The sequence below is a fragment of the Cibotium barometz genome, chromosome 44, assembly GCF_041138505.1.
Source record: "Cibotium barometz isolate CiBa-2024 chromosome 44, ASM4113850v1, whole genome shotgun sequence".
Taxonomy (NCBI): Eukaryota; Viridiplantae; Streptophyta; class Polypodiopsida; order Cyatheales; family Cibotiaceae; genus Cibotium; species Cibotium barometz.
In genome coordinates this window covers 31,127,696-31,152,523 of record NC_141089.1, presented here as the reverse complement: position 1 = coordinate 31,152,523, position 24,828 = coordinate 31,127,696, and the positions used below count along the sequence as shown (strand labels likewise).

At 46.6% G+C, this 24,828-nt stretch overlaps 1 protein-coding gene across 2 annotated transcripts in view; it reads left to right on the top strand.

Annotated features, from left to right (window-relative positions):
- The window catches only part of LOC147613201 (uncharacterized), an 85,031-nt gene that overhangs the window by 28,649 nt on the left and 31,554 nt on the right, over window positions 1-24,828 (top strand). For both annotated transcript variants that reach the window (XM_086782461.1, XM_086782462.1), the window contains exon 2: window positions 12,522-12,654. In XM_086782461.1, the coding sequence (XP_086638587.1) occupies window positions 12,522-12,654 (133 nt within the window). The remainder of the gene's footprint in view (window positions 1-12,521; window positions 12,655-24,828) is intronic.

Below are 24,828 nucleotides of genomic sequence, written 5' to 3'. Positions count from 1 at the left end.
GGTTTCTCTTGACACAAAGGTGAACAGAGGCTGGTTATTCATGAACATAGACATCATGTCGATGGCGTTCATCTGATGGAACTTTCAGCTTCTCTTAGCTTTGCATTCGGGACTGTTTTGGGACAGTTTATGGGCTGTTCTTGTTTGGTTGCAAATTCAGCTATGTGCTTGGGTTTTTGACTTCAAGTACAAGTCATTTGGTAATGTTTCTTGGCATGGGAGTGATGCAAGCTCGCATGGCTGCGTGCTCATGGAGCACATTGTTTTCTTCCTGCTAGAAAGGAACAGTGGGACCTACAGTTATGGGCATCTCTATGTTGCCAGATGTTTCATGAGGGAACAGGTAACTAGATGTATGGGAAACAGAACAAGAGTTTTCAAAGGGAAACAGGCCTAAGGGTTTCATGTAAACATGTCGTAGGTTTCTCGAAGAGACATGTTTTTGGGTTTCTCCAGGAGATAGGTCACAGGCAGGCAGAAGGTACAGGAATGGACACATGTATGGTACAGCCTTGCTACTGGTTAGACAGGGGACAGGGAATCCATGAGAGAGATGGATAGTACCCTTGGATGGTAGAGAGGGTTTGTACAGGTGTGTCGACTGTATGTTATGCTGTGCTGTGATACTCTTCTGAGAGACAGTTTGGGAGTCTGTGTTGTGATGCAAGAGCACTGGATGTGTCAGGGTGTGATGCTGTTCATAGTGTGAGAGGCTATGGATGGTTGTGGCAGCCTTGATCATGGGAGAAAGCTTCTGTATGCAGACTCAATGTGAGAAGAGTCTTTCGATGTGAACAATGGCTGGACTTGTTTGTGGATGCCGTGTGGATTAGAAGCCAGATGCAGGTTCTTTGCAGGCTTCAGGAGTTCTACTGGGACGGCTGAGTTGCCAGTAGCACTTATAATCAATTAAAGAAATACCGCAAGGGGCGCCATTGTGATTTGGGGCCAATCGGTGTCCGTGTACTATTTGCAGGAGCACTCTAGCTCCCCCTGTTTGTTTTCCTTTTCTAGGTCCTCAATGGCGTTGAAGTGTTTTATGTGCGAGTGTTTGTTCCACCGCCCTTTGCTTTCTGAAGGCCGGTTTTCAAGGTTCCGTTGCCGGGACACATCGTCAACTTTCTCAAGGAGGCGAGTCCGTGGTTGCTTTGGTCGGGACACATCGTCGACTTTCTCAAGGAGGCGAGTCCGTGGTTGCTTTGGTCGGGGCAATCGCCAACTTTCCTAAGGGGGCGAGCTCGTGTTTGTCTCATGAGAGTCACATCAAAAGCTTCAACATGAGGAAAGTGAAAAGGAAGTGCAGGACACAGTACAGGATTTTGTGTCTTTGCCTATATGAGGTGAAGAGCAAGAGTTGAAGATGAAGTTCAGAAGAAAAGACACCAAGGACAAGAAGTAGTCGGCCAAGAACAATAAGTAGTTGAAGTGTTATGGTGCAGGAGATGCGTTGCAGGCTATGGCTTTCGACAGTTTATCACCGGTGGTATCTTCATAGAGGCTTCATGGGTTCGGAAGACAGTTTCCTTCTATGTTTAGCAGTGGTGATCTACTATGCTTCATCGAGGACTTGTGCTTATCACTTGGGTGGAGTGCAAGCAGGTTTTGGGTGCCTGAGGATGTATCAGATGAGGCTCAGATGGAAGTGGAGGAACTTGACGAGGTTCTTATTCCCGAGCAGATACTGGCACATTAGGTACATGGTAAAGTTTCTCGTCGCTATCCTGTGAAGTTCAAGAGCTGTTCACTGATGGATACGAAGTGGATGGAGGAGGTTCACTGATGGATGCGAAGTGGATGGAGGAGGGTGACTTAGCAGATTCACCTCAGGAGTTGCAGCTTTATCTTGATGCCTATGAGTTGGAGTCGACTCTTGTTACGGCTCATTCAGGTTCAGTAGAGCATAGGTCTGGAGCATTGCCTGATGCTCAAGAGGGGGGTAGCACCTCCGCTCCCTTGTTGTTACAGACAGGCTCAGTTGTTATCTAGGAGTCGCTTGGTGACATCTTTGTATTCACCCGAAGGTACTGAGGCTGACAGTACATCTGCTTATGGGACTTCTATGATCTTGTGTTCTAGACACATGAGATGATGGTTGAGTATGGTTCACAATCGCGCGCACCTGGAACTCTAACTGCAACTATGGATAACTCTATGGAGGACATAAGTCTTGCGAGCAGTCCTAGAGTTGGTTTGGTTCATGGAAATATGGATCGAACTCTGTTTGTGCATGTATGCATACACTTTTTGAGGTAGAAGTATTTTTGTATTCTGGTGCCATTGGATCCTGGTACCATTGAGAATACATTGGAAAATACTCTGCATTGTGTCATCTGCTGCATGTATGTTGGTATGATACATCAAGTGCTTTATTATGTCATGGATGCACCATTGGGTGTAACTCCTGCGGGATGGCCATGAGACATATGTGGGAAAGTGCTTAGTGGATGTAGTGTTTGCATGCATTGAGTGCTTGCATATGCTCATGTTTTACCTTCAATCGTGGGTCCTGCGGGATGCCCATGGGCGTAAGGCTTGCGAGCAGCCCTTAGACTGTTACTTTGGAGTAGGTAGAGCATTTTGAGGAGCATATTGTTTGCGAATGCATATGTGTGCCATGCATATGTGTGTCATATGTAGAATGATGCATGGTTTTGTTTTTGGCTAACACAGGTAACGTGTTTCCATTTGGTTTTAGACTTTTGCTGTAGGTTCTGAAGGAACAAGCAAGAGGACAGTGTGGCTTATTGTGCAGGATGATTGTTCTATCATCCAGATGCATTGGAAGGCCATTGTTTTTCTCATATGGGGTGTCTTTGCTCATAAGATGCTTTACTGTGCCATTGAGTGCAATCGAGGACGCTTGCCATTTTTCAAGAGGGGGGTATGTCACGACCCCGTGTTTTTCTCTGGACAAGATGCAGATGTGCACGGGGACATGGTGGACAGTGTGAATGGCATCAGGTTGGAGTCAAAAAGGGAGCCCATGTGTGGATAACCCCATGTGTGAAAGGGGGCAAAGAGATTTTAGCTTAAAAGGTTTAAAAACCTTTGTAATTATTTATAAAGCCTTTCATTAAAGAAACGTGGCCCATAAGCTATTTTGGGGCCACGTGTGAGCTTTTTGGTAAAAGAGGGGCTGTTGGGCAGAAAAAGGAGGAGGCGCCTGTGTCTGGAGGAAGCGTGTGCTTTTCTGGGGAGAGGTGGACTGCATGCTGGCTGCGCACAGAAGGGCCTGTGCAGAACTGTACGATTGCTGCAGGTAGTGTACGGCTGCTGTTTGCAGGTACAGCCCACGTGGCAGGTCAGACTGCTGCAAGTGCAGATTCAGGCGATAAAGGTACAGGCGGCGCAGGTCAGGTTGCTGCAGATTGGAGGCGGTGCTTGTGCAGGTACAGTCCACGTGGCAGATCTGTACGGCTGCTGCAGATTGGTTGGCGGCTGGTCCAGGTGGTAGATGCAGGCCTGTATGGACAGCAGGAGGGTACTGCTGGCGGGCTGCGCTACAGGCAATTTAGGCGCATCTGGGTGTCTATTTATGCATGCTTTTTGGAGACTGCTATGCTGCGCTACAAGACAAAGTCACAGGCCTTCTTTCTCTCTCTCCCTCTGCTGAAGAGTAGACAAGGGTTGGTTTCTCTTGACACAAAGGTGAACAGAGGCTGGTTATTCATGAACATAGACATCATGTCGATGGCGTTCATCTGATGGAACTTTCAGCTTCTCTTAGCTTTGCATTCGGGACTGTTTTGGGACAGTTTATGGGCTGTTCTTGTTTGGTTGCAAATTCAGCTATGTGCTTGGGTTTTTGACTTCAAGTACAAGTCATTTGGTAATGTTTCTTGGCATGGGAGTGATGCAAGCTCGCATGGCTGCGTGCTCATGGAGCAGATTGTTTTCTTCCTGCTAGAAAGGAACAGTGGGACCTACAGTTATGGGCATCTCTATGTTGCCAGATGTTTCATGAGGGAACAGGTAACTAGATGTATGGGAAACAGAACAAGAGTTTTCAAAGGGAAACAGGCCTAAGGGTTTCATGTAAACATGTCGTAGGTTTCTCGAAGAGACATGTTTTTGGGTTTCTCCAGGAGATAGGTCACATGCAGGCAGAAGGTACAGGAATGGACACATGTATGGTACAGCCTTGCTACTGGTTAGACAGGGGACAGGGAATCCATGACAGAGATGGATAGTACCCTTGGATGGTAGAGAGGGTTTGTACAGGTGTGTCGACTGTATGTTATGCTGTGCTGTGATACTCTTCTGAGAGACAGTTTGGGAGTCTGTGTTGTGATGCAAGAGCACTGGATGTGTCAGGGTGTGATGCTGTTCATAGTGTGAGAGGCTATGGATGGTTGTGGCAGCCTTGATCATGGGAGAAAGCTTCTGTATGCAGACTCAATGTGAGAAGAGTCTTTCGATGTGAACAATGGCTGGACTTGTTTGTGGATGCCGTGTGGATTAGAAGCCAGATGCAGGTTCTTTGCAGGCTTCAGGAGTTCTACTGGGACGGCTGAGTTGCCAGTAGCACTTATAATCAATTAAAGAAATACCGCAAGGGGCGCCACTGTGATTTGGGGCCAATCGGTGTCCGTGTACTATTTGCAGGAGCACTCTAGCTCCCCCTGTTTGTTTTCCTTTTCTAGGTCCTCAATGGCGTTGAAGTGTTTTATGTGCGAGTGTTTGTTCCACCGCCCTTTGCTTTCTGAAGGCCAGTTTTCATAGAGCTCAGGGTGCAAAAGGTTTCCTCTCTCGTCACGAGATTACTATTCGTGATAAGTAGGAGACTGGTAACATCTTGGCTTAGTGAGTCCAGGATAGTGGCTTATAGGTGGGGCTGGCCTCTCCCATTCCATATCTTCATTGTTGAGTTGTGTGGTTCATGTGTTGACACACTTGTTTCCTTTTGTATCCTTCACTTATGTGACTATTAGGTCTCTTGCTCAGGATTGTATTCACTACAGTATATTCAAACTTTTGGCTTCATCTCTCTGCCCTAGAATAGTTGGTATGATGATGACTGTAGGGAGCTCAGAGCCCGGCTACAGAGAGAGGTGGCCACAGGTGTTACTACATATAGACAGTCACGCATCATCTTCTGATGCCTCATTCGGCGGAAGAAGAGAGCATTCTTAGCTCGGCTGGAGAGAGACATGTATCAGCTGTTTTTGAGTCGGGATTCTGGGGAGGCTCGGAGATTGCTTAGAGAGCACCCCCCGCCTCCGGCCATTACCTCTCCAAATACATGGGGCGAGTATGCAGCCTCCCTCTACACAGTACCAGAGCAGCCTTCACTACCGAACCCTCCAGAGCCTTGTCTACCCACTTCTACCTTCTTCACAGCAGAGATGGTGAGGAGGGCCATCAACAGATTGCATATAGGGAGGGCGTAGGATTATGAGGGCATTGTAGCCGAGCATTTCATACATGCTAGAGATTTTATTTCAGTCTTGCTAGCTCTCATGTTTAATAGAGCCATGTGTGAGGGGTTTCCTGGGACTTGAAGTACTTCCACGATTGTGCCGATACTCAAGTTTAGAGATCCGAGCCTGTCGACTAACTACCACACCATTATGATTGGTCACTCGTTGGCCAAGCTATATGCCTCTATTCTTGAGAATATGGGCAGACTCGGCAGAGAGACAAGGGGTCGGAGCTCAGGGATAGGCAGGTTTCAGGAGGAGATTCTCTACTTTGGATCATATCTTTACCCTCAGGGCTATCATTGAGGAGGGCAGAGCACATGGGAGGAGGATCTACTGTGGCTTTGTGGATTTTCGCAAGGCCTTTGACACAGTGCCCAGAGCTAGACTGATGCACAGGCTGCAAGACTTGGGGGTTCCATGTGAGCTCATTTGGGGTATTATGGCACTTTATGAGACAGTAGTTGGGCAGGTGCGGACTTTAGAGGGTCTCTCCCAGCTAGTACACTCCACTATAGGGGTGAAATAGGGCTGATTGACTTCTTTAGAGGGAGTACCCGGGAGGCGAGACAGCCGACAGCCCAGCAGTAGGCACCCCGTGGACTCTAGTTGAGAGAGCTATCCAGTTGGGCAGATCCAGACGCCCGAGGGTTCGCGGATCCTCACATCAGGGATGGTGCCTACACCGGAGGATTCAGAGCATCATTGCGAGGCATCAGGCTCGTCTGACCAGGCATTTCACTATGGCAGATATCCCGGCCATCTGGCAGAGACCCATGCTAGAGCTCCTAGGATGATTACCACTCTAGCCATATACTGTTGTACTCACTGTCACTTTTATACTCCCCCATATTCATGTATTCATGTATCCATGTACTCATGTACCCCATGTTGACTATTAGTATTAGCTTCCCACTCTCCCTAGTTGCTGCTTCCGGATGCTCGCTAGATACTTACCTTCAGTTCTTTCTTTTCTTTTCCAGACAGTGTATCAGATGTCACATGGTTGTAACTTTGGTCTCATAGGTCACTTTGGCCTTTTGAAGACGTTAATATAACATTTCATTTCATTTCATCTCTCTCTCTCTCTCTCTCTCTCTCTCTCTCTAACCGGCATCTTTTTAGGAGATGACCTCACCTTGGCACAGCTAGCACATATGAGGGAGTGCATGCCGGAGATTAGGGCAACCAGAGAAAAAGGGAAGCTAGCATTTTACAGAGGAGGCAGAGTGGTGATACTAGAGAAACGCAGCAGCTGACGGTGCGAGACCTATGGGATCAGTTTGAGACTTGCAGTATGGAACTGCAACGAAGCGTTGAGACTGGATGTGGGGGCCTTTGAGGACAGCTTCAGAGATAGGGACATCATCTTCTACTCTAAGACACATCAGGCCCCAGGCAGCACATTACCGAGAGTGGCGGGATACAGATTGGAGACGACTTGTAGACAGGAGGCCCGGTCGAAGCATGGTGGTCGCGGATCTGGAGGAGTTGCAGTTCTTTTTAGAGAGGAGCTTCAGCTGCTCATCCATGTTATACGCCGTGATGAGAGCGCGAGGTACATGTGGGTTAGAGTGAGCGCAGATGAGGGTAGACCCCTATACATTGCTATATGTTACTTTCCACCCAGCACATCTCATTATGCAGCGCCCAAGGGGCAATCTCCATATATGATTCTAGATGAGGATATATGGGCGTTCTCCAGGGAGGGAGATGTTATCATACTTGGGGACTTTAGTGCTCGAACGGCTCAGTACCAGACCTCCTTCTTTGACACTTCGTCGGAGATGTTGAGAGAGATGTGGAGGAGATGTGTTTGACCCGGAGATCACATGATGAGGTGGAGTGTACTGAGTATGGGAGATACCTCTTGGAGATGGGGATTGCACATGGGCTGGCCATTTTAAATGGCCTAGAGAGGTATCCACTTGCCAGTGGCTTTACTTGCTTTCCACACAGACATGGGGCCAGCCAGTGGATTATGTTTTAGCCTCGCCAACCTTCATCCCGAGTATCCAAGATTTTGCAATTGGCCCCAGACCCATCGGAGTTACGGTGAATCATGCGCTTCTCTCCTTTACGGTGGATTTCCACTACAGTACCCGCCATGTTGGGCAGTCCTCCGATCACCCGAGATATACCTTGTAGCAATGGCTTAAAATATGTGTGGATGTAAAGTCCAAACACTCCGCTCAGATAGAGGTGGAGAATACATGTCAAATGCATTCTAGGATTATATGCTTCAAAAGGGTATCAAACACCGATGTACTTGTGCCTTATACACCGCAGCAGAATGGTGTAGCTGAGAGAAAAAATAGATCTCTCATGGAGATGGCAAGATGCATGGTGAAAGCACAAAAGTTGCCTCACAATTTTTGGATGGAAGCTATAATGTGTGCAACTCACGTGTTGAACAGGTGTCCAACAAAAGCTTTGAATACCATAACACCATTTGAGGCTTGGTATAGCCGAAAGCCAAAAGTGGATTATATGCATACATTTGGGTGTTTGGCATATGCACATGTGCCAGAACAACTCCGAACAAAGCTAGATGATAAAGCAATGAAATGCATTTTTGTGGGCTACAGCAATGAGAGCAAAGGATACCGTCTTTATAATCCAACAACACGCAGGATTTTTGTCAGTAGAGATGTGGTATTTGCTGAAAATTCAGTACAGCCCATGTACAGCTTGTATAAAAATCATACAAGCATACAGGACATGTTTGATGGGCACATTGTATGGGTTAAAGCAAGCTGCAAGGGCTTGGTATGATAAAATACATGCTCATCTAACCAACCAAGGTTATGTGAATAGTCCAGCTGAAAGCACATTGTATGTGAAGAAAACCGGTGCTGATATTCTCAGTTATCTTGTATGTAGATGACATGCTCATATTAGGGACTAGAAAAGCACAAATTTCAAATTTGAAAGCTGAATTTGATATGTTAGATTTTGGGGCCTTTACACTACTATCTCGGCATACAGTTTATGCACAGAGATGATGGCATACAAACTAAGTACATAAAAAGTTTGCTAAAAAGGTTTCACATGGTTGAATGTAAGCCAATTTCTACTCCAGTAGAACCAGGTGTACTGCTTACTATGCATGATATTGGAGAGCCTTTTGAGGCCGACATTTACAGCCAGGCAGTGGGATGCCTCATTTACTTGTGTAACACGAGGCCCGACATATCTTTTGGGGTGTCTTTGTTGAGCAAATTCATGCACAATCCAGGCACAAATCATTGGCAAGCAGTCAAACGCATTTTTCGTTATCTTCAGGGTACCCTAGATCTTGGTTTGTTCTATCCCAGGGGGGGCAGCTTTTAGCTTTATGTATATAGTGATTCAGATTGGGCTGGTGATTATGATACTAGGCAATCCACCAGTGGGAATTGTTTTTTTCTTGGCTGTTCATGCATATCTTGGTTGAGCAAAAAGCAACCCATTGTTGCCACGTCTACATGCGAGACTGAGTATAGGGCAATCTTCACAGCTACAGTAGATTGTGTATGGTTGAGGAGATTATTGGCTGATCTTCGTGAGTGTCAACAGACACCCACCACCATTCTCTTTGATAGCTAGAGTGCTATGGCCGTGGCACGAAATCCCATATTTCATGCACGTACCAAGCACATTGAGATTCATTATCACTATGTCAGAGAGAGGTTACATGCAGGGGAGATCAGTTTATCTTACTGCCCTACACAGGATAATATTGGAGATCTATTCACAAAGGCTTTACCTCGAGAGGAGTTTGAAGCTTTCCGCAAAGCTTTGGGCTTACTCTCATAGAGAGAGTGATCTGCTACCTTGTACAGGTTCACACTTTCACTACTGGGGGGATTTGTAGGCATATGCTCACTTATGGTAGTGCTACATGTGAACATGGCTTAACCAAGGGCACTTTTTTCCATGTGGTTTTTCCCCTTGGATATCAAGTGTGAAAGGACACTCTATCCATATAGCTTTGGTACTTCTATATTGTATGGATGTGACACACATGCAAGAGTTGACTTGCATTTTGTGATCGCCACACATTTGGTGTCTAGCTCTCTCTCTCTCTCTCTTTGTCTACCTTGAAGATTATCAACCTAACCATTGAGGAGGAACAAAGAAGAAAGACAAGGGAACTTCATGTGCGGATCACGAGGCTTAAGGACGGTGACAACGTAGAGGACAAAGCCACAGATTTATACACGCATGGGCATTTCGAGGCCTACACACACGGGGGCTTGGAGAGTGGGCAAGAAAGACTAGGGGAGAGAGCTCCAAGGGGAGAGCTCTCATTTTACGCTTTCCCACCTTGGAGGCCAAGAAGGATTTCTTGCCCAAGCGCTCCGCCCTTAAGAAAACGGGCATCTTTTTAGGAGATGACCTCACCTTGGCACAACTAGCACATATGAGGGAGTGCATGCCGGAGATTAGGGCAGCCAGAGAAAAAGGGAAGCTCGCATTTTACAGAGGAGGCAGAGTGGTGATACTAGAGAGACGCACCACCTGACGGTGCGAGACCTATGGGACCAATCTGTGGAACTGCAAACGGAGCATTGAGACTGGATGTGGGGGCCTTTGAGGACAGCAGGGACATCATATTCTATTCGGAGACACATCAGGCCCCAGGCAGCACATTACCGAGAGTGGCGGGATACAGATGGGAGACGACTTGTAGACAAGAGGCCCGTTCGAAGCATGGTGGTCGCGGATCTGGAGGAGTTGCAGTTCTTTTTAGAGAGGAGCTTCAGCCACTCATCCATGTTATGCGCCGTGATGAGAGCGCGAGGTACATGTGGGTCAGAGTGAGTGCAGATGAGGGTAGACCCCTATACATTGCTATATGTTACTTTCCACCCAGCACATCTCATTATGCAGCGCCCAAGGGGCAATCTCCATATATGATTCTAGATGAGGACATATGGGAGTTCTCCAGGGAGGGAGATGTTATCATACTTTGGGACTTTAATGCTCGAACAGCTCAGTACCAGACCTCCTTCTTTGACACTTCGGAGGAGATGTTGAGAGAGAGAGAGATGTGGAGGAGATGTGTTTGACTCGGAGATGACAGGATGAGGTGGAGTGTACTGAGTATGGGAGATACCTCTTGGAGATGGGGACTGCACATGGGCTGGCCATTTTAAATGGCCTAGCGAGGTATCCACTTGCCAGTGGCTTTACTTGCTTTCCACACAGACATTTCCACACAGGCATGGGGCCAGCACAGTGGATTATGTTCTAGCCTCGCCAACCTTCATCCCGAGTATCTTGGATTTTGCGATTGGCCCCAGGCCCATCGGAGTTACGGTGGATCATGCACTTCTCTCCTTTACGGTGGATTTCCACTGCAGTACCCGCCAGGTTGGGCAGTCCTCCTATCACCCGAGATATACCTTCTGTAGAGAGACTGATGGAGTATACACTGCAGAGATCTACAGCTTGTTGAGTGCAGAGGATCCACAGAGGCCATTAGCAGAGCTCACACAGATCTTGACAGAGGCTTTACATACAGCTGCAGTGACGGCACGCAGCCCACAGTACGACCACGTCCTGGGAGCATGCCCCAGAATAGTTGGTATGATGATGACTGTAGGGAGCTCAGAGCCCGGCTACAGAGAGATGTGGCCACAACTACATATAGACAGTCACGCATGATCTTCCGATGCCTCATTTGGCGGAAGAAGAGAGCATTCTTAGCTCGGCTGGAGAGAGACATGTATCAGCTGTTTTTGAGTCAAGATTCTGGGGAGGCCTGGAGATTGCTTAGAGAGCACCCCCCGCCTCCGGCCATTACCTCTCCGGATACATGGGGTGAGTATGCAGCCTCCCTCTACACAGTACCAGAGCAGCCACCATTACCGAACCCTCCAAAGCCTTGTCCACTCACTTCTACCTTCTTCACAGTAGAGATGGTGAGGAGGGCCATCAACAGATTGCATACAGGGAGGGCACAGGATCATGAGGGCATTGTAGCCGAGCATTTCATACATGCTAGAGATATGATTGCAGACTTGCTAGCTCTCATGTTTAATAGAGCCATTTGTGAGGGGTTTCCTGGGACTTGGAGTACTTCCACTATTGTGCCGGTACTCAAGTCTGGAGATCCGAGCCTGCCGACTAACTACCGCACCATTATGATTGGTCACTCGCTGGCCAAGCTATTTGCCTCTATTCTTGAGCAGGAGTTGAGCAGATGGGCAGAGAGACAAGGGGTCCGAGCTTAGGGACAGGCCGGTTTCAGGAGGAGATTCTCTACTTTGGATCATATCTTTACCCTCAGGGCTATCATTGAGGAGGGCAGAGCACATGGGAGGAGGATCTACTGTGGCTTTGTGGATTTCCGCAAGGCCTTTGAGACAGTGCCCAGAGCTAGACTGATGCGCAGGCTGCAAGACTTGGGGGTTCCATGTGAGCTCATTTGGGGTATTATGGCACTTTATGAGACAGTAGTTGGGCAGGTGCGGACTTCAGAGGGTCTCTCCCAGCCAGTACACTCCACTATAGGGGTGAAACGCTAGCCTGGTAGGCCTGGGCCTGTGCAAACCAGCAAAAAGAGGGAAATTGAGGCAACTTTCATCTTTGAAAGGGGTGCCAGGGTGCTACTTGAGCATTCAGCACTTGCAGACACCAGCCTACACAGATTTGGCCTTCCAAAGCAGCTTAACTCAGCAATCTTGCGGACCAAAATCCTGGGCTCCAGTTTGGAGCAGATATTTGAAGTGGCAGGGTAGAATCCCAGCCCGAGTTCTGAGATCGAACAGTGAGGGCTTTCATGCACTGAATATTCAGGCATTCTTATACTCACTCCCTCAATCATTAACCCATATCCTCTGCCAGGAGAAGGGGGATGTGGGGTTTTTTTTGGGGGGGTGGAGGCAGCGGTGGAAGGGCTCTCGCTTTCACTTCAGTTATCGTGCTGCCTATTGACTTAAGTTTTAATTAATCAGTTGATCAAACATAAAGGTTTCCACTCGTGTTCGTGACTGGTTTTTTTCCCTGGTTAGGATGGGGGAGGGTAAAAGGGGAAGCATCCTAGTTTCTCACTATATATGTACCTCCTACTTTCTGTTTGATCTAATTCTTCTTCTTGAATTCTTTGTGCAGCAAAACCTTGTTACGGCTTGCAACATCGCGCATTAAGTTGTTGAGGAACAAGAGAGACATTCAACTCAAGCAAATGAAGAGAGAGTTGGCACAACTGCTTCAAACCAATCAAGAGCCAAGTGCTCGTATTCGGGTAAACGTTATTTTCTTCGTGTTTTTGAAGTTTTATGATACATATTTTGATGTTTGGGCTTTCTTCAACATCTAAATTGTAGCTACAGTAGCCATGCAAGAAAGGGTTTGTGATCCAGACATTAGAGTTTTTAAATTTCACGTTGCATTTGCCAAAGGGAGATCAAGGGATGTGATGTTTGTCCTAGGAACCTAAATAAAGCTTCATTGATCAAAGTTTCAAGACTTATGTACTTAGATGTTGGAGTTAATGCTTGATTAATGTGTTATGTCACTGGAACTGATGTCATTGGGTAGAACTTCATTTTGATTCCCAGGGCCAGGTAACATGCTACCTATGTACATCAACTTTCTTTTAGTCAGCATGCCACATCATCATACTTGATGCAAGCAGTGATGTAAGCAAGTGTACCTAGTCTAATGAGGGACAGTCTAGAAAAGGAGGAGGGGGGGTGGGGGTTCTCTTCATGGCTAGCTGCTCTTCGGTGGAGGTTATTTATGCACAGGTTGGGGAATTTGCCACACTGGTAAGTGATCCCATCCTTGCCTCTAGACAGAAAGGTAATAGCTGGCCTTTATTCTTGCGTGTTCCTGGAGCTGCTTTGGAGGCTGTCCCAGTGACCATGGAGGTTGTGGATGAGCTCAGTCCAGATCAAGTGGACAGACACTGCAAGAGGATTTGTGGATTCCTCAGGAGGAGGAGGAGGGGTGGGGGTTCTTCTTTCCATGACTAACCATTCTCCGAGGGAGGTTATTTATGCAGGGTTTGGGGAATTTTTCATACTATCCCATCCTTGCCTCTAGACAGAAAAGGTAATAGCTGGCCTTCATTCTTGCATATTCCTGGAGCTGCTTTGGAGGCTGTCCCAGCGACCATGGAGGTTGTGTATGAGGTGAGTCCAGATGGAGTGGACAGAGTCTGCAAGAGGATTTGTGGATTCCTCTATTATTTTGCGATAGCAAGCCCTTCAAATCTGCTGTGCTTCTGGCTGCTGATCATTTCCCATCGGGAATCATGTGGCGTAGTATTAGCCTAGTAGGTTGTGGGCACCTGGGTGGCCACTGTGATACTCATATACTGGTAGGACAAGTGAAGTGCCAATCCTGTGGCATCCTCATAATGGGAGAGGGGCCAGTCTCCATCATCACAAAACCCTACTCGCTATTGCAGTCCAGGATGAACAGATGCAAGTTCCTCCAAAGCTAGTGTGCAGGCACTCCCAAGATATCACCAGTCATGGATCCTTTCATTTTTTACAACCTTATCCTAGTCTCAAAGGGATAATGTAAGACTACTAGTGCATTTGTAAGACAACTGGTGCAATGCAGCTGCGAACAGAGATAGAATCAACAACGAAAGATGTACAACACACAAGCATTTGTAGGAAATTAAGGTTTCACAGGATTAGGGTGGATGGTAATGATTAAGCATCATGATTAGGGTTTAGATTAATGCTAATAACAATGATTACTCCCAAGAGTTGAGAGAGAGAGATAGCTAGACACAAGAGAATATGAGATAAGAGATAAGTACTTGTACATTTCTTCAATTAGAAAAACTGCCTTTATATAGGCTCCAAAAGGCTATAACCAGAATCTCCCATGTGGGATAAACATCATGACCGTTGGCACACCCCACAACTTGGATACTTATTTGACATTTTTCAACAACCCCCTCAAATAACTATCCCCAATACAATGGCTTATTTGGATTTACCAAGCACATTTTTCGTTTTGGTTTCTCCAACTTCACCATACAAGGAATACTCCAGACATTTGACAAACAAGGAGTAAACCTGACAGCTTAAACACATAAGGAGAAGTGAGGACTGAGGGTGGCCAAGACCACACAAGCCTTAAAAGGCTCATACATCTTTGACAAAGTTGGCCTCTTCTTTGAAAGCCTGATCTGAAGCTTCTTCACTTTTTGCACACTTTGCTGATGGCATCTTGTTCTTACTGTTGCAGTAGACAGTTTGAACTGCACCTTCTTTTTTGAACTGCTTTTCTTCTACTCATACACACTGGCGGTTGTTCACATACATTGGAACCGCTTTACTTAAAGCCTAAGCTTACACATAATCTAGTGCTAGTTTACACCACCACCTAGCACTTGTTTATTCCCACATTAATCACTATTTAATATTTAACATTCCCCCCATAGTGAAAATGTGGCTAGAAAGCCCAATCATCATTGACTGGGTTTGCTTTTTCTTATAAATGCTGCTTCTGGTCGTCGGGGGTAGAAGTAGCAAAGTTTGCAGAGTCTTCATCAGCTTTTAGCTTTGCAAGTCTCTTCCGACACTCTTCAATATAGTGCCTTGGCTTGTGGCAGTAAAATGACACTTTCCTTTCTTCCTCTTGGTGTCACCCTTTAATAAACCCACTTTACCTTTGTCCCTAGAGAAGAAGGCTTAATCTCCCCTGCTTGCATCACCCCTAGATCTATTCTTCCTTGTCTACTCCTCATGGAGAAGTAATCCAACCAACTCAAAAGGATATAGGATTTCCTCCTCCTCTCATAGAGAGATTCAAAAAAGTATGGAAACTTTGATAGTACCCCTTGGCTGTTAGCAAACTCTTCATCATGAAGCTCCATAGGGGTATTAGGACCATCAAGCCGATCTGTAATTGTCATGAACCCACCAAGCCCGGAAAGATGAGTGGCAGTAGCTCTTTGGGACATCTCTACAGGATTTCCCAAAGTTGGATAGGGTACAAGGAACAAGAAAGCCCCCTGTGGATGTGAGCTCTCGAGAAAGTAAGAAGGAGAAAGGTACGGGAGTGTGCATACAAGGCACCGGGATATGATGGAATGAAAGGTGAGATCGCCAGAGTATATAAAAAACAAGGTGTATACTTGAGTGAGCTAGCACAAGACCGTGGGAGTGTTGCATAGGAACATGAGTGCCTAGATGATATGCACAGGAACATGAGTGCCTACATAATATACACAAGGACAAGAGTGCCTATGGACGCTTCCACTTCACAAATATTCCCCTTATGAACAAGAATCCCCAAATATGTAGCACATAAGTTTTCAGTTTGTCAAAAATGGTGTATGCAAAAGAAAGCCCCAAAATATATGTACCTTTGTGAACAAGATGCTGGTGTGTATTGATCTACCTCTTTTCTCTTCCCCACGAAAGCACAAAGGTACGAAAGCTCTTATTGAATACTTTTATAAATGTGCAGGCAACAGAACTTTAGAAAGGCACCCGGAAACATGCTTCATTGGGAACTTGTGCTTACTATTTGGGTGGAGTGCAAGTAGGTTTTGGGTGCCTGAGGATGTATCAGATGAGGCTCAGATGGAAGTGGAGGAACTTGGTGAGGTTCTTATTCCCGAGAAGATACTCGCACACAAGGAAAGAAAGGTACAAGGTAAAGTTTCCCGTCGCTATCTTGTGAAGTTCAAGAACTGTTCACTGATGGATGCGAAGTGGATGGAGTCGTCGCTTGGTGACATCTTTGTATTCACCCGAAGGTACTGAGGCTAACAATACATCTGCTTATGGGACTTCTATGATATTGTGTACTAGTCACATGAGATGGTGCAGTTGGGTCGGCCACACCCTGAACTATAATTGCAACTATGGAAAACTCTGTCTACACTTATGGTTAACAAAGATGGTTTTTGTCTTTGGAACTAAGGTATGACTGAGGAAGATTGGGACATTGATCTTTGTCATATGGTTCTGGTTGTTCTTGACCACAGGATCAGTCAATTGGATATTGAGATGATGCTATATGTGGAGTTGGTCTCCTTTGGAATGGCATGGATTGGTTGAGCTCAAAGTCTGCAGCAACCTGAGCTAACACTTTGAGACTCTATGAAGGGCATAAGTCTTGCGAGCAGTCCTAGAGTTGGTTTGGTTCATGGATATATGGATCGAACTCTATTTGTGCATGTATGCATACACTTTTTGAGGTATTATTGTATTCTGGTGCCATTGGATCCTGGTACCATTGAGAATACTTTGGGTAATACTCTGGATTGTGTCGTGTGATGCATGTATATTGGTATGATACATCAAGTACTTTATTATGTTCATGGATGCACCACTGGGTGTGACTCTTGGGTGTGACTCTTGCGGGATGGCCATGAGACATGTGGGAAGTACTTAGTGGATGTATTATTTGGATGCATTGAGTGCTTTCATATGCTCATGTTGTACCACCAGTCGTGGGTCCTGTGGGATGCCCATGGGCGTAAGGCTTGCGAGCAGCCCTTAGACTGTTACTTTAGAGTAGGTAGAGCATTTTGAGGAGCATATTGTTTGCGAATGCATATATGTGTCATGCATATGTGTGTCATATGTAGAATGATGCATGGTTTTGTTTTTGGCTAACATAGGTTACGTGTTTCCACTTAGTTTTAGACTTTTGCTGCAAGTTCTGAAGGAACAAGCAAGAGTTGTTTGTCACTTTCACGTGACGGTGTGGCCTTAATTGTACAGGATGATTTTTTTTTTCCATCACCCAAATGCACTTGAGGGCCATTGCTTTTGTCATATGGGGAGTCTTTACTCATAAGATGCCTTACTGACAACTGAGCCATTGAGTGCAATCGAGGACACTTGCTATTTTTCAAGAGGGGGGTATGTCACGACCGTGTGTTTTTCTTTGGACAGTATGCAGGTGTGCACGGGGACATGGTGGACAGTGTGAATGGCATCAGTTTGGAGTAAAAAAAAAAGGAAACCCATGTGTGGACAACCCCAAGTGTGAAGGGGACAAAAAGATTTTAATTTAAAAAGTTTTATAACCTTTGGTGGCCTAGGGGCCAAAAGCTGATTTAGGAGGCTTTTGGGAGACACGCCTCTCTCTATATCTCTCTTGCTTTTTGGGAGAAAACAAAGGGCTGGCGGGCTGCTTTTGCGCGCTTCTCTATTGGTGCAAAAGAGGAGGGCTGAACAGCAGGAGGCGGGCTGGAGCTGCGGCACGTGCTCTCTCTCTCTCTCTCTCTGTGTCTCTCTCTGTCTGTCTCTTGCTTGGCACATGGAGGGCTGGACTGCAGGCGCACAGGGCTGCATACACTTCTCTCTTGGTGAAAAGCAAGGCGGGTAAGGCTGGAGCCTGAAGCGTGTGCTTTCTCTCTCTGGGAAGAGCTGGCTGCAGTCCACGCACAGCTTACAGGAGCTTTTACTTGTCGGAAGGCTGGTCGGTGCTCTGCCTCTCTCTCGTGGAAAAGCTGGGGGCTGGACTGCGCTCACTCTTCCTGTCACTCTCTCTCCCTCTCTTGGAAGGAGGCGCAGGGCTGTAGGCGGTTGCAGGAAGTGCACAGCTGTGTGGGTTTCTCTCTCTCTCCTACACACTTGTGGGGCATCAGCTTGGTGTTTGGTGGTTCCGAACACATGAACACAGACATCATGTTGATGGCGTTCAACGGATGGAACTTTCAGCTATGTGCTTGAATTTCCGGCTGCAAGTAGAGGTCACTTGGATGTGTTTCTTGGCATGGGAGTGATGCAAGCTCGCATGGTTGTATGCTCATGGAGCAGATTGTTTTCTTCCTGCTGGAAAGGAATAGAGGGACCTATAGTTATGGGCATCTCTATGTTTCTAGGTGTTTCATGAGGGAACAGTTAACTAGATGTATGCCGTTGTTGGCACTGTTGTTGAATGGTGCTGTGAATGGTTCTGTATGAAAACAGGACAAAGGTTTCAAAGGGAAACATGCCTAAGGGTTTCATGTGGAAACAAGTCGTACGTTTCTCGAGGAAACATGTTTAAGGATCTCCAGGAGATAGGTCACATGCAGGTAGTGGGTACAGGAAAGGACACATGTTTGGTACAACCTTGCTACTGATTGGACAGGGGACAGGGAATCCATGACAGAGATGGATAGTATCCTTGGAAGGTAGAGAGGGTTGATACAGGTGTGTCGACTGTATGGTTTGCTGTGCTGTGATGCGAGTTCTCTTTTGGGAGACAGTTTGGGAGTTTGTGTTGTAATGCAGAAGCACTCGATGTGTCAGGGTGTGATGCTGTTCATAGGGTGAGAGGCTATGGATGGTTGTGGCAGCCCTGATCATGGGAGAAAGCTTCTGTATGCAGACTCAATGTGTGAGAGTCTTTTGATGTGAACAATGGCTGGACTTGTTTGTGGATGCCGAGTGGATATGAAGCCATGATGCAGGGTCTTTGCAGGCTTCATGAATTCTATTGTGACGGCTAAGTTTCTAGCCTTACTGTAATCAAAGCTCTCTTATAATCAATTAAAGAAATACTGCAAGGGGCGCCACTGCGTTTTGGGGCCAATCGGTGTCCGTGTACTGTTTGTAGGAGCACTCTAGCTCCCTTTGTTTGCTTTCCTTTTCTTGGTCCTCAAAGGTGTTGAAGTGTTTTGTGTGCAAGTTTGTTTTTGCACCGCCCTTTGGTTTTGGTCTGAAGGCCGAGGCCGGTTTACAAACATGCCTAGCCACACTGGGGGAGTCAGGTCTGGGATAGGAGTCAGCCACTCCCGAGGAATAGCAGAGTCGATGCCGATGTTGAGCCCGTCTCTACCTTGTATCCCTGTCAGGCCTCTCTCTTGCTATGGTTGTTTTGGTCGTTTATGGCTATTTTTGATTGTTATGGGGCTTGCTTGCTTTGGGCCTTGGCCTTGGGTGAGTGCCTTGGACTCTTTGGCCTCCCTTTAAAAAGGTCTCCTCCAACCTTCTCTCCATCACAAGTTTCAAGCTCTCAAGCTCAAGCTCTCATAGATCTAGCCTCTCAAGCTCAAGTTCTCATTGCTCTCAAGCTCTCCTCTCTTGGGCCTCCTTTCTCCAACTTCAGATGTACTCTCAGTTTTTTATTTCCAGTTTCATTTGGTTGTTCTCTTTGATGAGACACGAACTTCAGATGTACTCTTAGTTTTGGTCTCATAGGCCATTATGGCCTCTTACAGACGTTAGTATGTCATATCATTTCATTTCATTTCTGCATTGCATTCTTGTATACCCTGCGCATATAGGTTGCATACTGAGCCTCTAGCAATAGTGCTCCATCCATCACACCCCCCCACTAGCTCAGTACTTTCATAGTTTATTTCATGTTCATTTTGTCCTTTTTTTTTCTGGACATCCAGAAGACATTGATAGTTGTACATTGATTTGTCTCATAGGTCGAGTTCGGCCTCTAGTAGACGTTAATACAGCTTTCTTTATTTCTTTCTTTCTCTCTCTATTGCTGCTTTGTGAATTTCCGCAAGGCATTTGACACAGTGTCACTATTTGGGCATTCTCTGCGCTTCAGGCCTATGGACGAGTTCTGTAGGATGGACTGGCATCTTATGGTTGGGGACTTATGTCTACACCGAGAGCCAGTAGGCTGGATATATGGGTTGGGATTGTGTATCTGCGCCCAAATCCAGAGTGTGGTACCACGGACTACAAGCTAAATGAATAGGGAGACTGTTCAATGCATCCTTGCATAACATGTTTGCAAGTTAAAAATCCTGTCTTTGCATGAACTATTTGATTGCATGCAAGATTTGTTTGTGTAGTTCACATGTAGGGGACGCCCTCTTGTGAACCGTGCGAGTGAAACTGTATTCTGACCTCGTTTGTGGGCTGTAGACAGGTGGTAAGTACACCACTTTACTCTTTTATGAGTTAAAGCAATGTATTCTTTATTTTGCAGGTCCACACTTTAATAAGTGTGTCCGCCCAAGTTATAAGTGAGATTGGGCGTCCACACTTCATTAAAGCTCGGGCGGACAAACTATAAGTAAGAATAGACTAGAATTCCCTTCCGGTCGGCTAGGCGAGTGTCCAGGCACCCTTCCCACTAAATTTGTGTGGAAAAGGGATGGTTATGGACTGGGTGGCAGTATGAGGACCTGCCACCATGCTATTACTCATTTTGAAAATTACCTCTCTCTACACTCTCTCTCTAGAAATAGGCGCCCCCCTTCAAGAGAGCCTATTTTTGTTATTCTCTCTAACTTTTTGCTTGGTGAGAGTGCTGATTTTCATTCCCTCTTGCTCCCAACTCCAATGGAAAGCTTGAAGATTCTTCCTTTCACAGTTAAGCCTCCAGTTGCTCACCTTTTCACTCTATCTCTCTCTTCTAAATGAATATGGAGTCTCCTAACCATTCTACCGCCCCCAAATTCTGCTGAAACCCTAATTTTCAGAAACCCTAATTCTGCAGAAACCCTAATTTCAGAAACCCTAATTTTGGAGGAAACCATACCAAGCTGTGCCCCTTACTCATAGGCATCTAAAGAGCCCAAAATGCCCAATTTTGGACTCATATAACCTGCTTAAAACCCTAAAAATCAGAAACCCTAATTTCAGCCGGAAGTGGAAAACGGTCACATTCAAGCTGTAGTTCGTCCGCACGGAGGTGGAGCTCGACATTGATCGTCCAATACTTGGTAAGAGCATTTTGCAAGCAATTTTCAATTTGAGATTCGAATGCTTTGTCAATATGGTCTCCTATGTCTCGGTCCTGGCACACACATGTGTATGTGTATGGATGCCAGTGGAGCATAGCTGCGTTTGACAAGCTTCAAGGAATCAAGGAACGAAGCTACTCTCAAGTGAAGCTATGGATTCCATCGTCTACGACAAATTTGTTTGCAATGCTGTTTTCATGATCATGGATGCACTTGAACAGTTTGGCATGTGAATGCCCGTGAGGCTTGTAACAGTTTTCCTTGATAATAAAATCTATTACAAGGGGGGTCGGCCCTTTCCGGCCCTAGTGCAGTGTGCAAAAATAAAATTCAGCTTCTTACTCTATTGTGTTGCGCCATTTAAAATTGTTTAATTATGTTAATAGCTTAAGTGTTTGCCAAGATTGTGCTCAACCCCGACCGGGGGAATCTCACACAGTACCACGAGAGAGGCTCTTTCAGCGCCTGCAATCTCTTGGCATACCATCAGATATGACACGGGGCATCTATGCATTATATGAGCAGGTTTTTGGACGAGTCAGATGCCCAGGAGGTATGTCCGAGACTATTGCTAGCACCATTGGTGTGAAGCAAGGATGCCCACTTTCCCCCACGCTATTTGGGTTATACATTGATGAGGTGGTTGACTTCATTACACGGGGAGGCGGAGATGGAGTTGATCTAGCAGGTACCTCAGTACATATTATGCTTTATGCTGATGATATTGTATTAGTGTCTGAGTCTCTAGGAGGTCTACAGCAGCATCTACATGCACTCCATGATTTCTGCACACAGAGGGGTCTTACTGTGAGCCTTGGGAAAACCAAGGTTATGGTCTTTCATAAATCGAGATGGGGCAGGAGTCAGCTGACATTCACTCTCGCAGGACGCCAGGTGGAGGTGGTGACATCATTTGGTACCTGGTCACCTTCTCTGCAGCAGCCACGCGCTTCACCATGGGTTCAGCAGCCAGAGCTAGATTGACACGGGGATATGCAGCATTGGCTATGCTAGAGAGACAGTGCCACCAGGCGCATTTTCAGGAGCCCCGGACGAAGGGGTGGCTATTTGACACATTAGTCACACCGGCACTGATGTATGGAGCAGCGGTATGGGCGCTAGGCCTTGCTACCCATTGGTGGACACAGATAGAGAGACCACAGGGCCTCATGATGGCACACATGATACGTAGCAAACCGTCAATACCTCATGACATTATCTGAGCAGAGTTTGTTGCGCCTCCTATGATGGTAGAGGCCATATTCGAGACTATATGCCTGCTAGACAGATTCAGAGAGATGCCACAGGACAGATTGTCATACAGAGCTTTTGAGGCATCTAGACAGTTGGCTGAGGCAGGAGACAGAGGATCATGGTATGCACAGGTCACACATTGGTTCTCATTGCATGGCCTAGACATGGATCATCTACCACCATTCCAGTATGACAGGGATGCACCACATATCCGTCTCTCTCATAGTGAGAGGAACAGAGTATTGAGACAGGACCTATGGCAGCTCTATACACGAGAGACATGGATATTGCCTACACAGCCTCTTCCACCGAAGATGCTATACTACAGAGATCACTTCATGAGTATCACTGATGATGGATTTATAGAGAGGCCTAAATACATGGAGGGCTTTTTACCACACGGCTCCCGAGTGGCTATTGGTCAGCTTAGAGTTTCATCACATCGATTGGAGATCGAGACTGACAGAACAGCACGGATCCCCCGCGAGGAGAGGGTATGCAGATTGTGCAGAGAGGAGGTGGAGAGTGAGGAACATTATGTATGCAGATGCAGAGCATATACAACCATCAGAGAGAGATATCCCATTTTATACAGAGAGCCACATTCCCTACGCGAGATCTTTGAGGTAGTAGACCAGCGCATACTGGGGAGATTCATCCTAGACATACAGCGTCACAGAGAGACATCATTACAGGCTTAGATAGCTCCAGAGGAGGGACGACAGACACAGATTACTACATTTTTTCAGAGATCCATCCCACTCCCAGCTGCTACACAATAGGGAATTACTCTCCAGAGAGCAGAGACACTCAGAGCCCGCAGGAGACAGAGGACACGTGGCTTTCGGACACCACGCCTATACCAGAGAGAGATGACAGAGATTAGAGCTCAGTTTCACAGAGAGAGGGTGCGGAGCGACTGGCTCGCTTTTTAGAGCAGACCCAGGCATGTTCTTCAGGGAGCTGTGGACACCCCCTTCATTGATGTATACCATTTTATACCCCCAGTATGGTACAGGATGGAGCTAGCTAGGTTGCATAACATATAGCTTTGCATTCTCCTAGTAGTAGAGCTCCATCCCCTCCCCCACTCATTGTACTTATTGCACACCCAGATTCAGCTTTTTAGTTCAGTACTTTTTCATTTTGTTGGGATGACAGAGGATCCCCACACAGGTACACTAATTTGTCTCATAGGCCGAGTTCGGTCTTTTTGAAGACGTTAATAAAATCTTTCTTTCTTTCTTTCTTTCTCTCCTCAGGCTTTTATCGTTATTCTGCAGGCTACTACAGCTACTATCAGTGGACGGAAGTTTTATCGGCAGATGCATTTTCAGCTTTTGAGGAAGTTGGTTTAGATAACGAACAGAGTCTAAGGCGCTTGAAACTGGGAGTCTTGATAGCTCTCTTTCTGGTGCGCAGCCACTTCTCAGTTATGTACTCTGTGCGTAGCCAGTTTTGCTTGACCTGTGCGCCTCTGCTCTGTGTGCACCCACCTGCACGCCTCTGCTCTGTGCGCAGCCAGTTCTCAGTTCTGTACTCCGTGCGCAGCCAGTTTTGCTTGCTCTGTCCGTCTGCTCTGTGCGCCTGCTCTATGCGCACCCACCTGCACGCCTCTCTGCTATACTGTGTGCGCAGCGAGTTCTCAGGTCTGCGCCCTTTTCCCAGTCACCCTTGCTCAGGCCCCCAAGGCAGCAACTAGTAGGGGAAAACATGTCTCAACCCCTGGAGGGGGAACAGGATGGTGAGACAACCTTTCATACCCCCACGAAGGCACCAAATGCCTACTGCAAAAGACTGAGGGAAGGAATCATGTCCCCTGGCTCACGAAGGATTACGAAGATGGCCCGACGAGATGAGGCTCTTTATGAGGAGATACAGCTTCACATAAGAACATAGATGAACACCATGTGATAGGAGCTTGAAAAGGAATGGACCGAGCTGATGCATGCCCAAAGGAAAGTGATATACGAAACGCTGAAGGAAGAGATAGCCTCTTGTTTGTGCACTGATGGGTCTCCATATTCATAGCAATATCACACTGTTTGAAAGTATCCTCAAAGTATCCTGCATATGTTCTAAGGGCTTTGTTGCAATTCCACACTGTGAATTGCAAGGTCTCATAGGCCGCGCACCGTCAAGCGGGCCTCCTCTCCGTAATGATGACTCGGCTATCTCTGTATACCGCCCATTTCCCCTCTTTCCTTGCCTCAAGCACACGAGGCATGTGTTCCTTCCGGTGTGGTATCTGTGCCGATGTAAGGTCCTCATCCAAATAAATCTTTTCCCCCTTAAGGGCCATCCTTTTGGAGAGGAAGGCCTTCTTCTTCTCCAAGTCACCAAACATGATGATCAATATCTTCGCCCTAGTTTCATCTCTACCTACTCGCCATGCTCCGATAATGGGTACATCAGTGGCTACAATTTTTGTTGCAAGAGCTTTTGCATCCTCTTGGGGATTTGCCTTATCTTCCCACCCAACTACACATACATGTAAGGCACGTGCCCGTCTGTTGGCTTCCTCTTCCAATGTAG